At 36.2% G+C, this 13,698-nt stretch overlaps 1 protein-coding gene across 1 annotated transcript; it reads right to left on the bottom strand.

The window, feature by feature from the left end:
• Positions 1-6,125: 6,125 nt before the first annotated feature.
• Positions 6,126-12,317, bottom strand: LOC132040576 (heat shock 70 kDa protein 15-like). The gene is made up of 10 exons (XM_059431224.1): positions 12,042-12,317; positions 9,399-10,620; positions 8,512-8,739; positions 8,319-8,414; positions 8,011-8,217; positions 7,543-7,737; positions 7,319-7,465; positions 7,093-7,242; positions 6,843-6,973; positions 6,126-6,644 (listed from the first exon to the last, which is right to left on the bottom strand). The coding sequence occupies exons 2-10, from the start codon at positions 10,566-10,568 to the stop codon at positions 6,425-6,427; spliced, it is 2,544 nt and encodes an 847-aa protein (XP_059287207.1). The 5' UTR covers positions 10,569-10,620; positions 12,042-12,317; the 3' UTR covers positions 6,126-6,424.
• Between the last annotated feature and the right edge of the window lie 1,381 nt (positions 12,318-13,698).

The following is a 13,698-nucleotide window of genomic DNA, read 5'->3' as shown; positions in this document are numbered from 1 at the left end:
TAAATCATAAACGAGATACTAACCTCTTGAAGCTTTTACACAAATCTTCCACAGCAGCATTGGACGTCAGTTCCTCAATCTTCTACTATGTAAAATATTCTATGAACGAGAATACATGGGTGGTGAGTATTGAGGCTATGAAAAGTGTATCCAACTTAGGGTGTGTTCGGTATGGAGGAAAATACTTTTCAATTTTCTCATGTTCGTTTGGTCAAAAAATTTGAAAAACATTTTTCTTAGGAAAACAAGTTCTTAAAAAATGGGGAAAATGACTTCCCTAATCAAAGTAAGGAAAACAAGTCCACAAGTGGCATTTCACCAACCACCCAACCCCTAACTACCAAATCCCAGCCATTCCCGCAACCCATGCACCATCCATCCCCCACCCAACCCAACCCCTAACCACCAAACCCCAACCACTACCGCAACCCATGCACCACTCACCCCCCACCCAACCCAACCCCCAACCTCTCTAGCAACCTATGGACCACCCACCCCCTCAATTTTTTTTTTAAAAAAAAAAAAATCTTTTTGGGTTTTCAACACCACCACATCCCTCTTCCCCCCCCCAATCCAAAAAAAAATTAAAATTTTTCTTCTTGGTTTTCTATCCCACCACGTCCCTATCCTTCCCCCTCCACCCCCCCCCCCCTCAATTTTTTTTTTTTTTAAATTATCTTCTAAGTTTTCTACACCACCACTCCCTCCACCCCCCAAATATTTTTTCTTTTTTTATTTTTTTCACCCCAACGACCGACCCCCTCCAAAAAATTAATTTTTTTTTTAAGTTTTTTTTTTTGATTCTCTACATCCATCCCCTCCCGAATTTTCTACTCCATATTTAATTTTATCTTTATAAAAAAAAAAAATTGAAAGTTTGTATGGTTAAAAATTAAAAATTTTGGAGTGGGTGGTGTAAAAAACCAAAAAAATTAACTTCTAAAACTTTTTTTAAGAATTTTTTTTGGGGGGGGGGGGGGGTATGGGTCCATGGGGGGCGGGGGTGGTATGGGTCCGCAGGGGCATGTGGTGGTGTAGAAAATCCAGAAAAAAAAATTTAGGGGGGATGGGTGACGGGGTTAGGATGGAGTTGGTGTGGCTTGGGTGGGTATTTTCAAGAAAATGTTTTCTACCAACCAAACGAAAATGAGAAAATAAGTAAGAAATTCACTTATTTTTACGCTACCCAAACGAACGTGAGAAAATAAGTAGAAATTCACTTCTTTTCTAAGAACGCATTTTCCTCCATACCGAACACACCCTTAGGGTTGAAAAGCATTTATATATAGTTATGTTTTTGGGTGTCAAAACCCTACAAAACGTGTGAGCTTTTCCTTGCCCCCCAAGAATATTTATTTTTGCAGTTTTAGAATATTCAGGCATGGTAGGGACCACAAATTTAATAATGAGGCTTTCTATTGTGGTATTAATTCATAATATGAATGAATTAATCCTACCACAATAAATTACAATTTATTCCACTAGAAAACTGTAATTGCACTCCTCAGTTTAATTTTGAAATTTTTCATTAAAACTTATTTAACTCCCCATGTTAAGATTACAGATACCAATCACCTAAATTAAATTACTGACAATTTAATTCATTAACTAATTGAATCGTTTATACTTCCGCTTAACTTATTTCCTGTGACAGATATAAAATCCACCTGCAGGGGTTTCACATGATAACTTCTAAGCATCCATAAAGGGGGATCATCAATCTCAAAGTCGAGACACGAATTCTATCAACTAATTATTGTCTCACAAATATTATTTGCTACCATCCAACTTATCAGGAATATATTGACTCACAATTGAGTCGTACCTTTGATAAACTAAAATAATGAACAAATCACATTGATCATGATAATCATATCAAGATTAAGAGTATAAGTACATTTAATGAGCTAGAGAGGTTGTTTTATATGTTCAGTATAAAAACACTTATATCCACTTGATCCGTTCAATACACACAAAATGTACTAGCACAAGAAGTTGGAATAAGACCACCCCCATAATCAAAATAAATTATATTTTATTCTTGTGCTACAATCATCAAGATATTTTGTCCAGTTTCATCTTTGATTGTGAACATAACTTTGTAACTTATAAGAACCGACAATTTAATCTTCCGCTCATAAGCTAAAACTCCATACACTAAATCATCTATTATATAAGTAAATGACACACATATGAACAAATGATGTATTTAAAATAAGACTTTGTTCAATTGAATAAATAAATAATCAATTTTTCCCTAAAAAGTAAAATATAATACTATAATTAAACGCATGATTAATAGTATATATCCTAACACTCTTAAAAGTGGATACCTGATTTCATTTTACTTTCTACGGTAAGCACAATATTCTTCAGTTGAAGCCCAATTCTTATTAGGATTAAAATAACGAAAAAGGGTCAAAAATACCCCTGAACTTTCAACTATTGTTCACTCATACCCTTCGTTATACTGTTGGGATAATTATACCCCTACTGTTATACTTTGGTGCAGATTTACCCCTGATTTAGATGGAGTGACACGTGTCAACCTCCTAATAAATTAACTCATCCCCAATTTTAATTAAAACCCACCCTTCATTTGACCCACTACCCGACCCGATTACCCCTAAACTTATTCAACTCATAAACAACCAACCAAACACATCACAAACGTGGGACCCACACCAAACCCCTCATCATCTTCTTCATCGTCAAGCGCCACCATTCTCTACCGCTTGTTGCTCCCAAACGCACACGCAAGTATACGTGGTCGTACAAGTAATATAGACTGTTAAGTCCAGATATCGATCCCACAAGGACTTAGATTCTACTGTCAAGCTAATTCAAATTCGGATGAAACTATTTAAGAAAGTGAAAATCAAGACGTTTATTGTACTAAACTAAAACTGAAAAGTAAACAATTTGTGATGGGTGTTTTTGTGACTGGGAATATCTTGACAAAGATTGTAAGAATTATCGGATGAGAGAAAGATCTAGGGTAATGGCTTTCGACAATCCGTTGATCTTCGGACAATTCCACCTATTTTATTTCTGGGTTACTAGTTGACGGGTTAATTATACTTTATGATATTCTCTCAAACTACTCACAAGCTTTGTAGATGTTACTATAATGCCTATATCTCTATGGTCATCAGAGGTAACAAGAACGCATTTATTTCTCCGTATTCAACTAAGTAGGGCTAAAGGGTATATCTCTATCCTCAGTAGCGAAACGATTAAATCAAACAAACTCTATTTATTGTTATTACGTACGTGAATTCCCTTTCTCAAGTCCAATTCGTGCACCACAGATAGTGTCTAACTATTGGCCAGATAATCAAACAATTAAGATCAAGAATAAATAAGCAACCCAAAATATGAAAAATCAATAGATAATAATTGTCATCAAACCAACTTTCAAGTCTTTCGCCACAACCCTAGAATTAAGAAGTTTAGTTACTCATGATTCGATCATAGACAAAAGAATTCATGAATAATCTAGGGTTGAAAAAGATGGAAAAAAAAAATAAACCTAGAGAGAGAAAATAGAACGGTGGCTTACAAGTCTTTGAATAATCCCCAGCACACCGTTTTCAGCTAATAAAACGTCTATATATAGTCTAGGGTAAAAACAAAAAATAAGTAAACCTAATCCTAGTCGAACCGGGAAAGCTGCGCAGAACCCCGCTTTCCTTCCGCGATGCGGATGAAAAGCGCAATGTTCTGAGGCCTCCCGCTTTCCTTCCGCGATGCGGAAGGATAACGCAAGCCTGGTTCCACTTTTCTTCCGCTATGCGGATGAAAAGAGAGACCTTCAGTTCAATTTTTTTCCTTTTAGTTCATCACTTGTGGTCTTCGACTCGTCACCTCGTGTAATCATCATATGCTCCAAAATCAATCACTTTTAGCCCGGTTTTCCATCGTTTGTCTTCATCGTACCTATACACATGAAATATAACGGCATAAGTTCAGATACGACGATTTCATCATAGATTAAGCGACAAAAGTCATAAGAGTAGGATGTAAAATGACACAAAACATGATATTTGTGCCAAATATCACCGCTCACCACCGGCGATTCTGCGAAGACATCCGTCACTTCAAAGCCACCATTACTTTGTGCTTGAAATGTTTATGTTGTAAGACGTCTTTCAACACACAAACATTTAAGTACATTTGTAAAATTGTATGCATCAAGCTTAACACCTGAAGTACTGGAATTAACACACTGCTCGAATCAACCCATTTAACACAGTGCTCAAAATCCTTATTTCTGGTACTAATGAATGCTCCATCATAAACCTTGGCTCCAAAAATTCCAGAGCTTTGGTTCCTCCATTAAAGAACTCTAAAGTTTAAGAAAAGGTTTAATGGTAACCAGCCTGTGACGATTGTAAAAAATAGAAAATGGGAGAAGTTGAGTGGCTATTTGGATTGACGAAGTAATTCTGAGTGGGGCTATTTTTGTTTGTTTGTTTGTATGAAATTTAATTTCAACCAGAAAAAAAATTTAACGCCCGGGTTATTTTAAGAAGACGGTGGCGCTTGATGATGAAGAAGATGATGAGGGGTTTGGTGTGGGCCCCACGTTTGTGATATGTTTGGTTGGTTGTTTATGAGTTGAATAAGTTAAGGGGTAATCGGGTCGGGTAGTGGGTCAAATGAAGGGTGGGTTTTAATTAACATTGGGGATGAGTTATTTTATTAGGAGGCTGACACGTGTCACTCCATCTAAATCAGGGGTAAATCTGCACCAAAGTATAACGGTAGGGGTATAATTAGCCCAATAGTATAACGAAGGGTATGAATGAACAATATTTGAAAGTTCAGGGGTATTTTTGACCCTTTTCCGTTAAAATAATCAACATCTAACCTATTAGAAACCAATTTATAGAATTTTCAACCGTCAATAGTCGAGAGTACTTATTTCCTTTTCATTGTCCTTCACGTTGCCGGTCTCTTCAATCCTCTCCTTGTCTACACCATGTATACTAGTTAGCAGGGGTAGAGCCAAGTGTAACCAAGGGGATCCGAACCCCCTCGGCAGAAAATTGCAGTGTATATTGAAGGTTAAAATTATTTTTTATGTATATATGGTACGTGTTGACCCCCTTGGCTTCTTCGTATGTTTACTTCTTCATATTTTTTAACCCCTTTACTGAAAATCCTGGCTCCGCCACTGCTAGTTAGGTATAAGATCATTAATTTCCTTTACAGTCTCGTGTTTATTGCAAACATTCAATCGGTCCAAAGGGTTGGATCCATTGATGACAAGTCTGATAAAAAAAACATTTGGTCATTCACGTATTCAACTTTCACATGTGCTGCTAAAAACCGTTCCGTTTTGGTTGTATAAAAAAGGTATTACTGTTCAAGTAAGGACAGATAGACAGATGCCCACCCTTGGGGACACTAGTAGAAGCAGTCACTTCTAATACTAAGAAACAAAATAGGCCATACTTGTTATAGAGAGATCTAATACCCAAATCTCAGTATAAAGACTATTATAAACAAGATAGATCTAATACCCAAATCTCAGTATAAACACTATTATAAACAAGATGCAAACACATCAATCTTGTTTATAGTACTGCCCAGGCTAAGAATTAAGTTACTCCAGATCCTGAATTAAGTTACTCCAGAGCCTAAATTCAGGTTGATACCTCAAGGCCAACTATTATAGAGCCTGTTTGGATTGACTTATTTTAGGTATTTTTAAAATAGCTTTTAAACACTTTCATAGTGTTCGATAAGATAAAAAGGTGTTTTTAAACCAAAATAAATCAAAAGCCATAAGTTAGGAATAATTAGGATTCCCAACTCTTATAAGTCATAAGCCTATCCAAAAGCATTGCCAAGAGATGACCCGATATTAAGCGAATGTCCTGCCTCAAATCATAATGAGGTACTATCTGTTCTTGCAAAAAAAATTCCTAAATCTTTTTCGGTTTGGCAATTCTCTAAAGGAAGAATTCCAACATCATGAACGAGTACATGTACCAGTTGATCACAGTTGATCACAAGCATATGCTAGTTCTTCCTCCCAGCTATTTTAGATGAGACAATAATTGCATTGGAAAAAGAAATGGAAAATGCTTCTTTATATGAAGGGTAAAGCGCTAATATATTCTTAGCTCAAAGGAGCCAAACAGCACAATAAATCATTTAGTGATGAGAAATGTTGGACAGAACAGCAATTGAACTTCACATCAAAACCCTCTGAAAACCAGGACTTAAGAGTCGTTATCAATAATATAACTTGAAAAAGACATCCGTATGGCCGAAAATGATCACAACAATTTAATGACAAAATGTTGATTGCTACTATAGATCCTTTAAGAAGTCTAGGGTAAAAGCAAAAATAATACAAACTGAACCGAGTCTTTGCCTTCATAATATTTGAAGATCAAACCATCAACGTAACTTATGAAGCACTTGGCGCGGTCTCAGATTTCTCCGTCTCCATTGGCTCGGCAGCAGGTGGAACTTCACTTCCAGCACTGGCACCCTCAGTTGCATTTCCTGCGTTAGGAATCTCTGCACCTTGAGGCTGTTGCTCATCTCCTTGAGGAGACTGAGGTGCTGGTGTTTCAGGAGTTGCTGGCTTAGCTGGCTTAGGCTTTGTCATTATAGGCCTACAGAACCTGTAGAACCAGAAAAATGACAAGTGGGCTAAGCAGGTAAAGAAATATGGAAGGAAGGAAGAAACAAGAGGTGCTCCTACGTGGACAGACAGCGACTAGCGAAGCAAGAAATGATATCAACAGAGACTTTACAGTAAAATAAGCCCAATTTTTTAAAACTAGAAGTTATGGCCAAATAATCAGAGTAAACAACAGTACCTATCAAGCGCCTCTGCTTTCTTTCGAACATCAGCCGATAAAAGAATAGGGTTGGCATATTTTGGAAGAGCATCCTGCTGCTGCTTTTTCTCTCTAAGCCAAGCTTCAGCTTCGACACACTCGTTCAAAACCTAGGAAGTGCAAGAGAAACATAAGCATCAGACCACAGTTTCAGGAAGAAGAGAGATGAGCATTGATATGATGAGGAAAAGAAGAGGCAAACAGAAAAATTAAGCAGATATGTGCATACCTTCTGCTTATCTTCTAAATCAATGTGATCAAACTTAGGATCACTTGACATTGCCGCCTCTCTGTAACTATTTATGCAATAAATAAATTGATCAATTACAGGACCCCTCTCCGTGGACTCCTTATATCGTTGCTCAATCGGGTCACCTTGCTGCAGATTCACACTAAATCAGCACCATATATGCATTAAAAAAAAGGCAAAAATAGGATATGCAAGAAACACCAACCTTTTTAAGCTCCTCAAGCTTGGCAATGTAAACACCCTTAGTTTCATCCTCTCCATCTTCATACAACCAATCTTCCGTTTCTTGAAGTTTAGCAATAAATTGTTCTCTTTCTGAATCAGTTACAAACTCTTGATATTTATCTGAAAGCTGGAAATTTTAAGGGGAAAGTTGTCAGTGACATACCAAATGTTTTCATACAACTGCCATAAAAAGCCAACAAATACCTTATTCCTCATGTCATAAACATAGGACTCAACAGCATTCTTCTTGTCCTTTGTCTCTTCCATAACACGGTCCTGAAGAGCCATTTCAAATTCTTTCTCAACAGCCTTCTGAACATCAGAAGCTGCCATTGCACCATAAACAATCTCTGTCACTGGTACAGATGTCTTCTTGACCTTTTTCTTGGGAGCTTCAACCTGCAAGAAAATGAAAACAGTAAATGCTAAGCTTTACCAACATCTTTGAGCTAACAACTGAAGCAGAAGAAGAATATTAGTTATTACCCCAACATTAATTAAGCAAAAAAGCACTACACTGATGCTCTTTAAGGATTAAAATATAGGTAAACACTGGTCCATTCATGTGTTCCATACAGTACATGCATAAATAAAATCCTGACAATTTGAATAGATGCATAGTTTGATGTACAACACTCAAGTATGACTGATGGAGAAAGAGTGATGAGTTACCTTAGCATCTGTCTCCATTTGGACAGGTTTGTCTCCAGACTCCGGAACACCATTGTCAGCCCCTGAAGCAGCTGCACCATCCTGCATATTTACATCAGTTTCTGATGTAGTTGAAGGAGCAGCTGAAGCTTCATCTGTTTCCATTTTGGCAGGTTCCTTAGCTGTCTCTTTCACAACTGGGACTTCCACCTCTTCTTCTTCCAAAAGCTAAATTACAGACCAAAACCATATGGTTAGATGATATTCTTTCCATTTACTAAAAAATGAAAGGAAAAAAGGAGAGGAAAACCACAAATTTCTGGACTTACAGTTGCGGACTCAACCGTGACAATACCATGCAGACTTAGGCGTACTTTAACTTTTAGTTTGGCCCTTTCACCCTTTGTAGATTGGAATGGTCCGATCTGTCAAAAAGACCAAACAAAATCCAAGTGAGCCATATTTTCCTCTAATTTTTAGAAAAGATATAGGATCTAACTAGTTAGTGAAACTCTGAAATACCGTGTATGTACTGATTTTTGCTGGCGCCTGCAGTTCACTGACATCAGCATACTGTACATCTATTGTAAACGTGCCAGATCTGTAGAATGTCAGAGCTTTCACACTTGGTATCGGATTCCCTTTGGGGAAAACAATCGTGCTCTGATGATTCTCTTGAGCTCCATTTTGTGCATCTGGAGCAGGACCCTTCCATGATAATGCAATTGAGAAAGGGAAGCTCTCATTGACCTTCAATCAGCAAACTAGAACTCTTAGTACAGTTTTCTTTTGTTTTTTATAAGGTAAATTTTATTAGAAAATGTAAAAAGAAGTACAAAGGAAACAGAAAACCCTTAAAACCCAAATTACATATTACCCAGCAAATTCAGAAAGTCCATATACTGATCCATACCATCTAAAGACCTCCTCTCACACCAAGAGAACAGATTATGTAAACAGGTGTTCTTAGTTCAGCTCTTACACTCATAAATCACCATAATTTATTCTGCTGGGAGCTTGATGTGCAACTAGTAACATAATCTTTTTTAAGGTTAGTAACACAGCTGGTATTTGCTTCAACAAAAATCTTAGTAGTCCCATAATGAATCGTGCATTTCATTCGTCCTTCAATAAAACACTTTCTTCTACCTCTGAATTTGTTATTCATTACCACCCAGTCACACTCGTTTCAGTTAAGCAAAATAGGTCATACTCAGACCACTAAATAAACCTAAGGAAAAATCAAAAGCATGTTTCAGAATTCATTTTCACATATTAGATTAGTGCCTATTTAAACAATAAAGATTATAAACAACATTGCAACACATCATTAAATTGAAAACCCAGAATCCAGTATGACTATGCAAAAATACACCGATCAAGAGAATGCAAGGCTGATAAGCTGTTACCTTGAATTCTCGCACTTTAAAAGTAGGACTGAGGATAGCGCATTGCAGTGCAGCTCCTTTGGCCACGCATTCACTTGCATTCATGGTACGCCTTGGTTCCTTGCCAAAGAACTCTGTGAGAATCCTCATAATTGCAGGCACCCGAGAGCTTGACCCAACAACCTCAACTGCATGAATGTTCTCAGTAGTAAGCCCAGCTTCAGCAAGAGCTTTCTCCAGTGGTTTCTTCACTCTCTCCAGTATAGGGATGCTGATTTGCTCAAACTCATCCCTCTTTATAAACCCTCTGACATCCTTCTCATCCATTAAGCACTCTATATTCAAAGGTGCCTCGGGGTTTGCACTGAGAACCTTTTTCAACTTTTCACAAGCAGCTCGAAGTCTAATGCATGCCCTAGCATTTTGGTAAACATCAATTTTGTATTCTTCCTTGAACTTTGCAGCAAAATGTTGGAATAGAGCTTCATCAAAATCCCTCCCACCAAGATTTCTGTCAAATGAATGAGCCAAGATCTGCAATTGGCCTTTCTTGAAGCCAGCAATACAAACTTGCAAGCTTGCATGCCCAACGTCAATAAAAGCAACATTCAGTGGGTCATTTTCAGGTAAATCTGTCTTGTAAATACCATACGCTAATGCAGTAGCTGTTGTCTCATGAATTAGATGCAAAGGATGCAAGCCAGCAATGGTGGCTGCATCCACTACAGCTCTCCTCTGAAGATCGGTGAAATAAATTGGAATTCCAATGCAACAATCAACTACTGCTGCATTGAGATTCTTCTCTGCTATAGTCTTCAGATCCGAAAACACCATTCCAAGAACCTGGGTAGGTGTAAAAGTTCTCATTTCCCCCAAATAGCGCGCATGGATCAAGGGATATCCATCAGGCCCTTCTGTTACTGTGTAGGGCAGTGCCTTAAGATCTCTTTGCAGCTCAGGATCTGAAAATTGCCGCCCTATTAGCCTCTTTATCTGCGAAATCGTATTCTTTGGGTTCATCATGCTTGACGCTGCGCCAGCAATACCGAGAAATCGTTGCTTCTCTCCAAAGCAGACTATAGCTGGAGTTTCCCTTTTTGATTCGTCATTAAGTACGACATCAATTCCTCTCTGCCTAGCAACGGCAACAACTCCACTCTCATTCCCGAAGTCAAAACCAACCACACTCATCCTTGCTGGCTGCGATCACTCTATATCCAACAGCACAAGCACAAGAAAGTACCTGGACAACATCAGAAGACAATATATAATCAATTAAAACACTGGCATCTGCTGTATATAAATATACATGGAAGAAGCTCTGGGTTTTAAATGGCAGCACCCAAGAGCAAAATCAAAAAGAGATTGATTTTCCGTTAATAAGCCAAGAAAGCTGATCACTCGTGCACAGGCTTTCTTGGAATGCATTTACTCTATGCAGTAATTATGGATTCCCATACACAAAAGAAAACAAATAAGTTTGTCTTTCTTTTTTTGCCCCCCCCCCCTCCCTTTTTTAGTAACGAGAGAAAAATTAAGCCTGATATGATCAATAATATATAGACACGTCATTCAAACGTCAACAATCAAAATAACATGGACTCAAATTTCAAAAATGATTTTTTTCTGATTTCCCCGATATCCAAAGCTCAAGCATACAATTTTTATTAAATTTTCCTGCTGAACTTTCATGCATGTATGAGCTCACACACCTACCAACATCAGGAAACAAGACTAAGGCACCAATGATAACTCAAATTTTTTTTAATCTACTATCTCGTAATACACCAAATCGCCCAAACTTCACCGTACATAAATAAAAACACGCTCCACATTGCCTTGTATAAACTTAGTCAGACATGTTTTTTTCTAATAATCTAAACTCAATCGTACACTAATCCAAATAATACTACTGCATAGGGTAAATGAAACCCCAAACGAAAAGATCTTCAATGTTAAGAATTGATCTGATTGAGGATTAAGCAAAGACTATCTACCTATTACATTACAACAGCACCTTATCTAGCCTAAGGGATTTTCTATCAGGGGTGAGATTATGGGCACGTGAACCCATGGTCTCTCTGACAAATTAGATATTTTATGTACAATATTTTAGAAAATTGGTATGATATTAACTGTTGGCATCCATGCTCTAAGAAGGATGAATGGTGAGCATTTGGTTGAAGGTTGAGTTATTTACCAAGAGCAATAGGGATCAATTCCCACTTTTTTCCAGTAGTGCACCCATGTACTAGAAATCCTAGATTCGACTCTGTATCTAAGCCCATTTTCAATCTTGCAACTTTAATAAGTAATAGTAAACTTTATTATGTTTCATCATTTGTTCGTGTATTCTAATTTTTCTAAGAATAGATAAATAAAGGAGTTTGGGATAGTAACCAACAATGCAGAAACTAGAATGACTATAAAACTGCAATTTTCTTCATAAAGCTACATCACAACAGATTTATTTAACTTATAACAAAACATTATGCAGCATGCAATTTACAAAGAGAAATATCAGATGATATTACATCTGCCAGCTAAATCTAAATCCAACAAACAATCAACAGTAACAAATTGTTAAAAAAAAAAAAAAAAAAATCATAGATCTACAAATTGTGATAAGAGAGAATTTAGAGATTTGTGATCCAAAAACAATACCTTTGAATATTCAAACAATAGAATCTTCGAGAACCTCTGTTCCACGCACTCCTTATTGAGATTTTGTGAGCCGAACGAATGGGGGGTTTAAAGGAGAGAAATAAAGAGGGGGTTTGTGTAGAATTTTCGAGTTTTTTATTTTAATTTAAATGACTAAATATAAAGACTCCTTTACCCTTTATTGACTGGGGAGGGTTCGAGTGGTCCTAGGCGCTTCTAGAAACATCTTCTCTTAACACAGCTAGGTCTTGTGTTTGACAATTCTTTGGTGTATATGGGCCTTGTGGGGTGGGTTAGGTCATAGGTTCTCTTGGTTCGTGGATTTAAATGGGGGCAACTGTACAAATAGCCGTAATTAGGATCCTTTTTAAATAATAGCCGATATTTATAAGGTTTTAAAGTTTAGCCAATAAATAATTCATTTTAGGCTTGCGACACCATTTACAGGATGTAAAGTTGTCATAGTGTATGTGAAGTCGGCATTTCGAATATCGAAAGTTTGTTCAATGTGAAATGATCACAAATTTTAGAGGAATAGAGATTTTGAATACAAATCTAAAATGGTTTGGTTTAATCCTTTGTTAGGATTTTGGCTTTTAACTATCTTGTTTTTCCTTAAGAACTACTTTTGGTCCTTCGATTACTAATAAATTTTGATTTCAATTCCTGTGATATCCAGTTAAACAAATTTAGCCTTTGATTAATTAAAATGTTTACTTTTGATCCTTTTGCTGGTAAATATTTATAAATTTATCATGATTATTAATTATTCAAGCATTTAACTACTCATGTGTTTATGTTAGCTTGTAATCACTAATGTTAAACCATATTAAGAGTAGTAGAGTTCGAAATATATTCAAAATATCCCATAACATATTTCTTAACATATAGGAACCAAAATCACATGTTTTAATTGATTAAAGATTAAATGTGTCAAATCCTATATATCATAGGACCAAAATCAAATTTTATTTGTAACTGATGGACTAAAATTGTTATAACTCAATAAAGTATAATTAAATTTCATTGATAATATTTAAGTGGCAAACTAGTAAGATGGTAACAAACTAACAACATATTATTATATGTTAAATTACACTAATAATCAGTTAGTATCTGTAAATTGAACCCTAAAAACAATTTAGTTCTTCTGAGTGAATTACACCTTTCCTTATAGTTTATTTCTTCAGTTCGTCCATGCTGATTAGGGATGTGTTTGGTTAATTTTTTGAAAATATTTTTTTGTAGGGACAAGTTCCTTAAAAATGAAGAAAATGACTTTTTTAATGAAAGTAGGAAAAACAAGTTTTATTAGTATTATACTTATATTTTCTTATTATGTTTTCTCAATTTGTTTTTCATTTACGCTTTTCCTCATTATGAAGACTATGTTTTAACCGTGTGTTATCACTTAAAGCTCCAACAATCTTTGGCACTTTTCTTTTTTTACTACTCTGTTTAAGGCCTCATTTGTTTTCATTAAGATTAAGACGTCGGAATCTGAATGCAAATCTGAATGATTAAGATGTTGTCTCTAGATCTGAACATTGAATAATTAAGATTGTTTGTTTTTCGACATCTAAATGTGCATAATGTATTTATTTAAACATAATATATATATAATTCAACTAAAAGTAACTAAACTTTAGAGAAAAAT

This window comes from Lycium ferocissimum, chromosome 12, assembly GCF_029784015.1.
Source record: "Lycium ferocissimum isolate CSIRO_LF1 chromosome 12, AGI_CSIRO_Lferr_CH_V1, whole genome shotgun sequence".
In the NCBI taxonomy this organism is placed as follows: domain Eukaryota; kingdom Viridiplantae; phylum Streptophyta; class Magnoliopsida; order Solanales; family Solanaceae; genus Lycium; species Lycium ferocissimum.
This window is presented reverse-complemented; position numbering and strand designations above follow the sequence as displayed.

What these genes read in the sequence shown, in the direction of transcription:
- LOC132040576 (XM_059431224.1), bottom strand. Translation starts at nt 10,568, where the DNA reads ATGAGTGTGGTTGGTTTTGACTTCGGGAATGAGAGTGGAGTTGTTGCC. An exon ending in TTAAAGTGCGAGAATTCAAG is followed by an intron (nt 8,740 to 9,398) that starts GTAACAGCTTAT and finishes TGCTGATTGAAG; the next exon opens with GTCAATGAGAGCTTCCCTTT. An exon ending in AAATGGAGACAGATGCTAAG is followed by an intron (nt 7,738 to 8,010) that starts GTAACTCATCAC and finishes ATTTTCTTGCAG; the next exon opens with GTTGAAGCTCCCAAGAAAAA.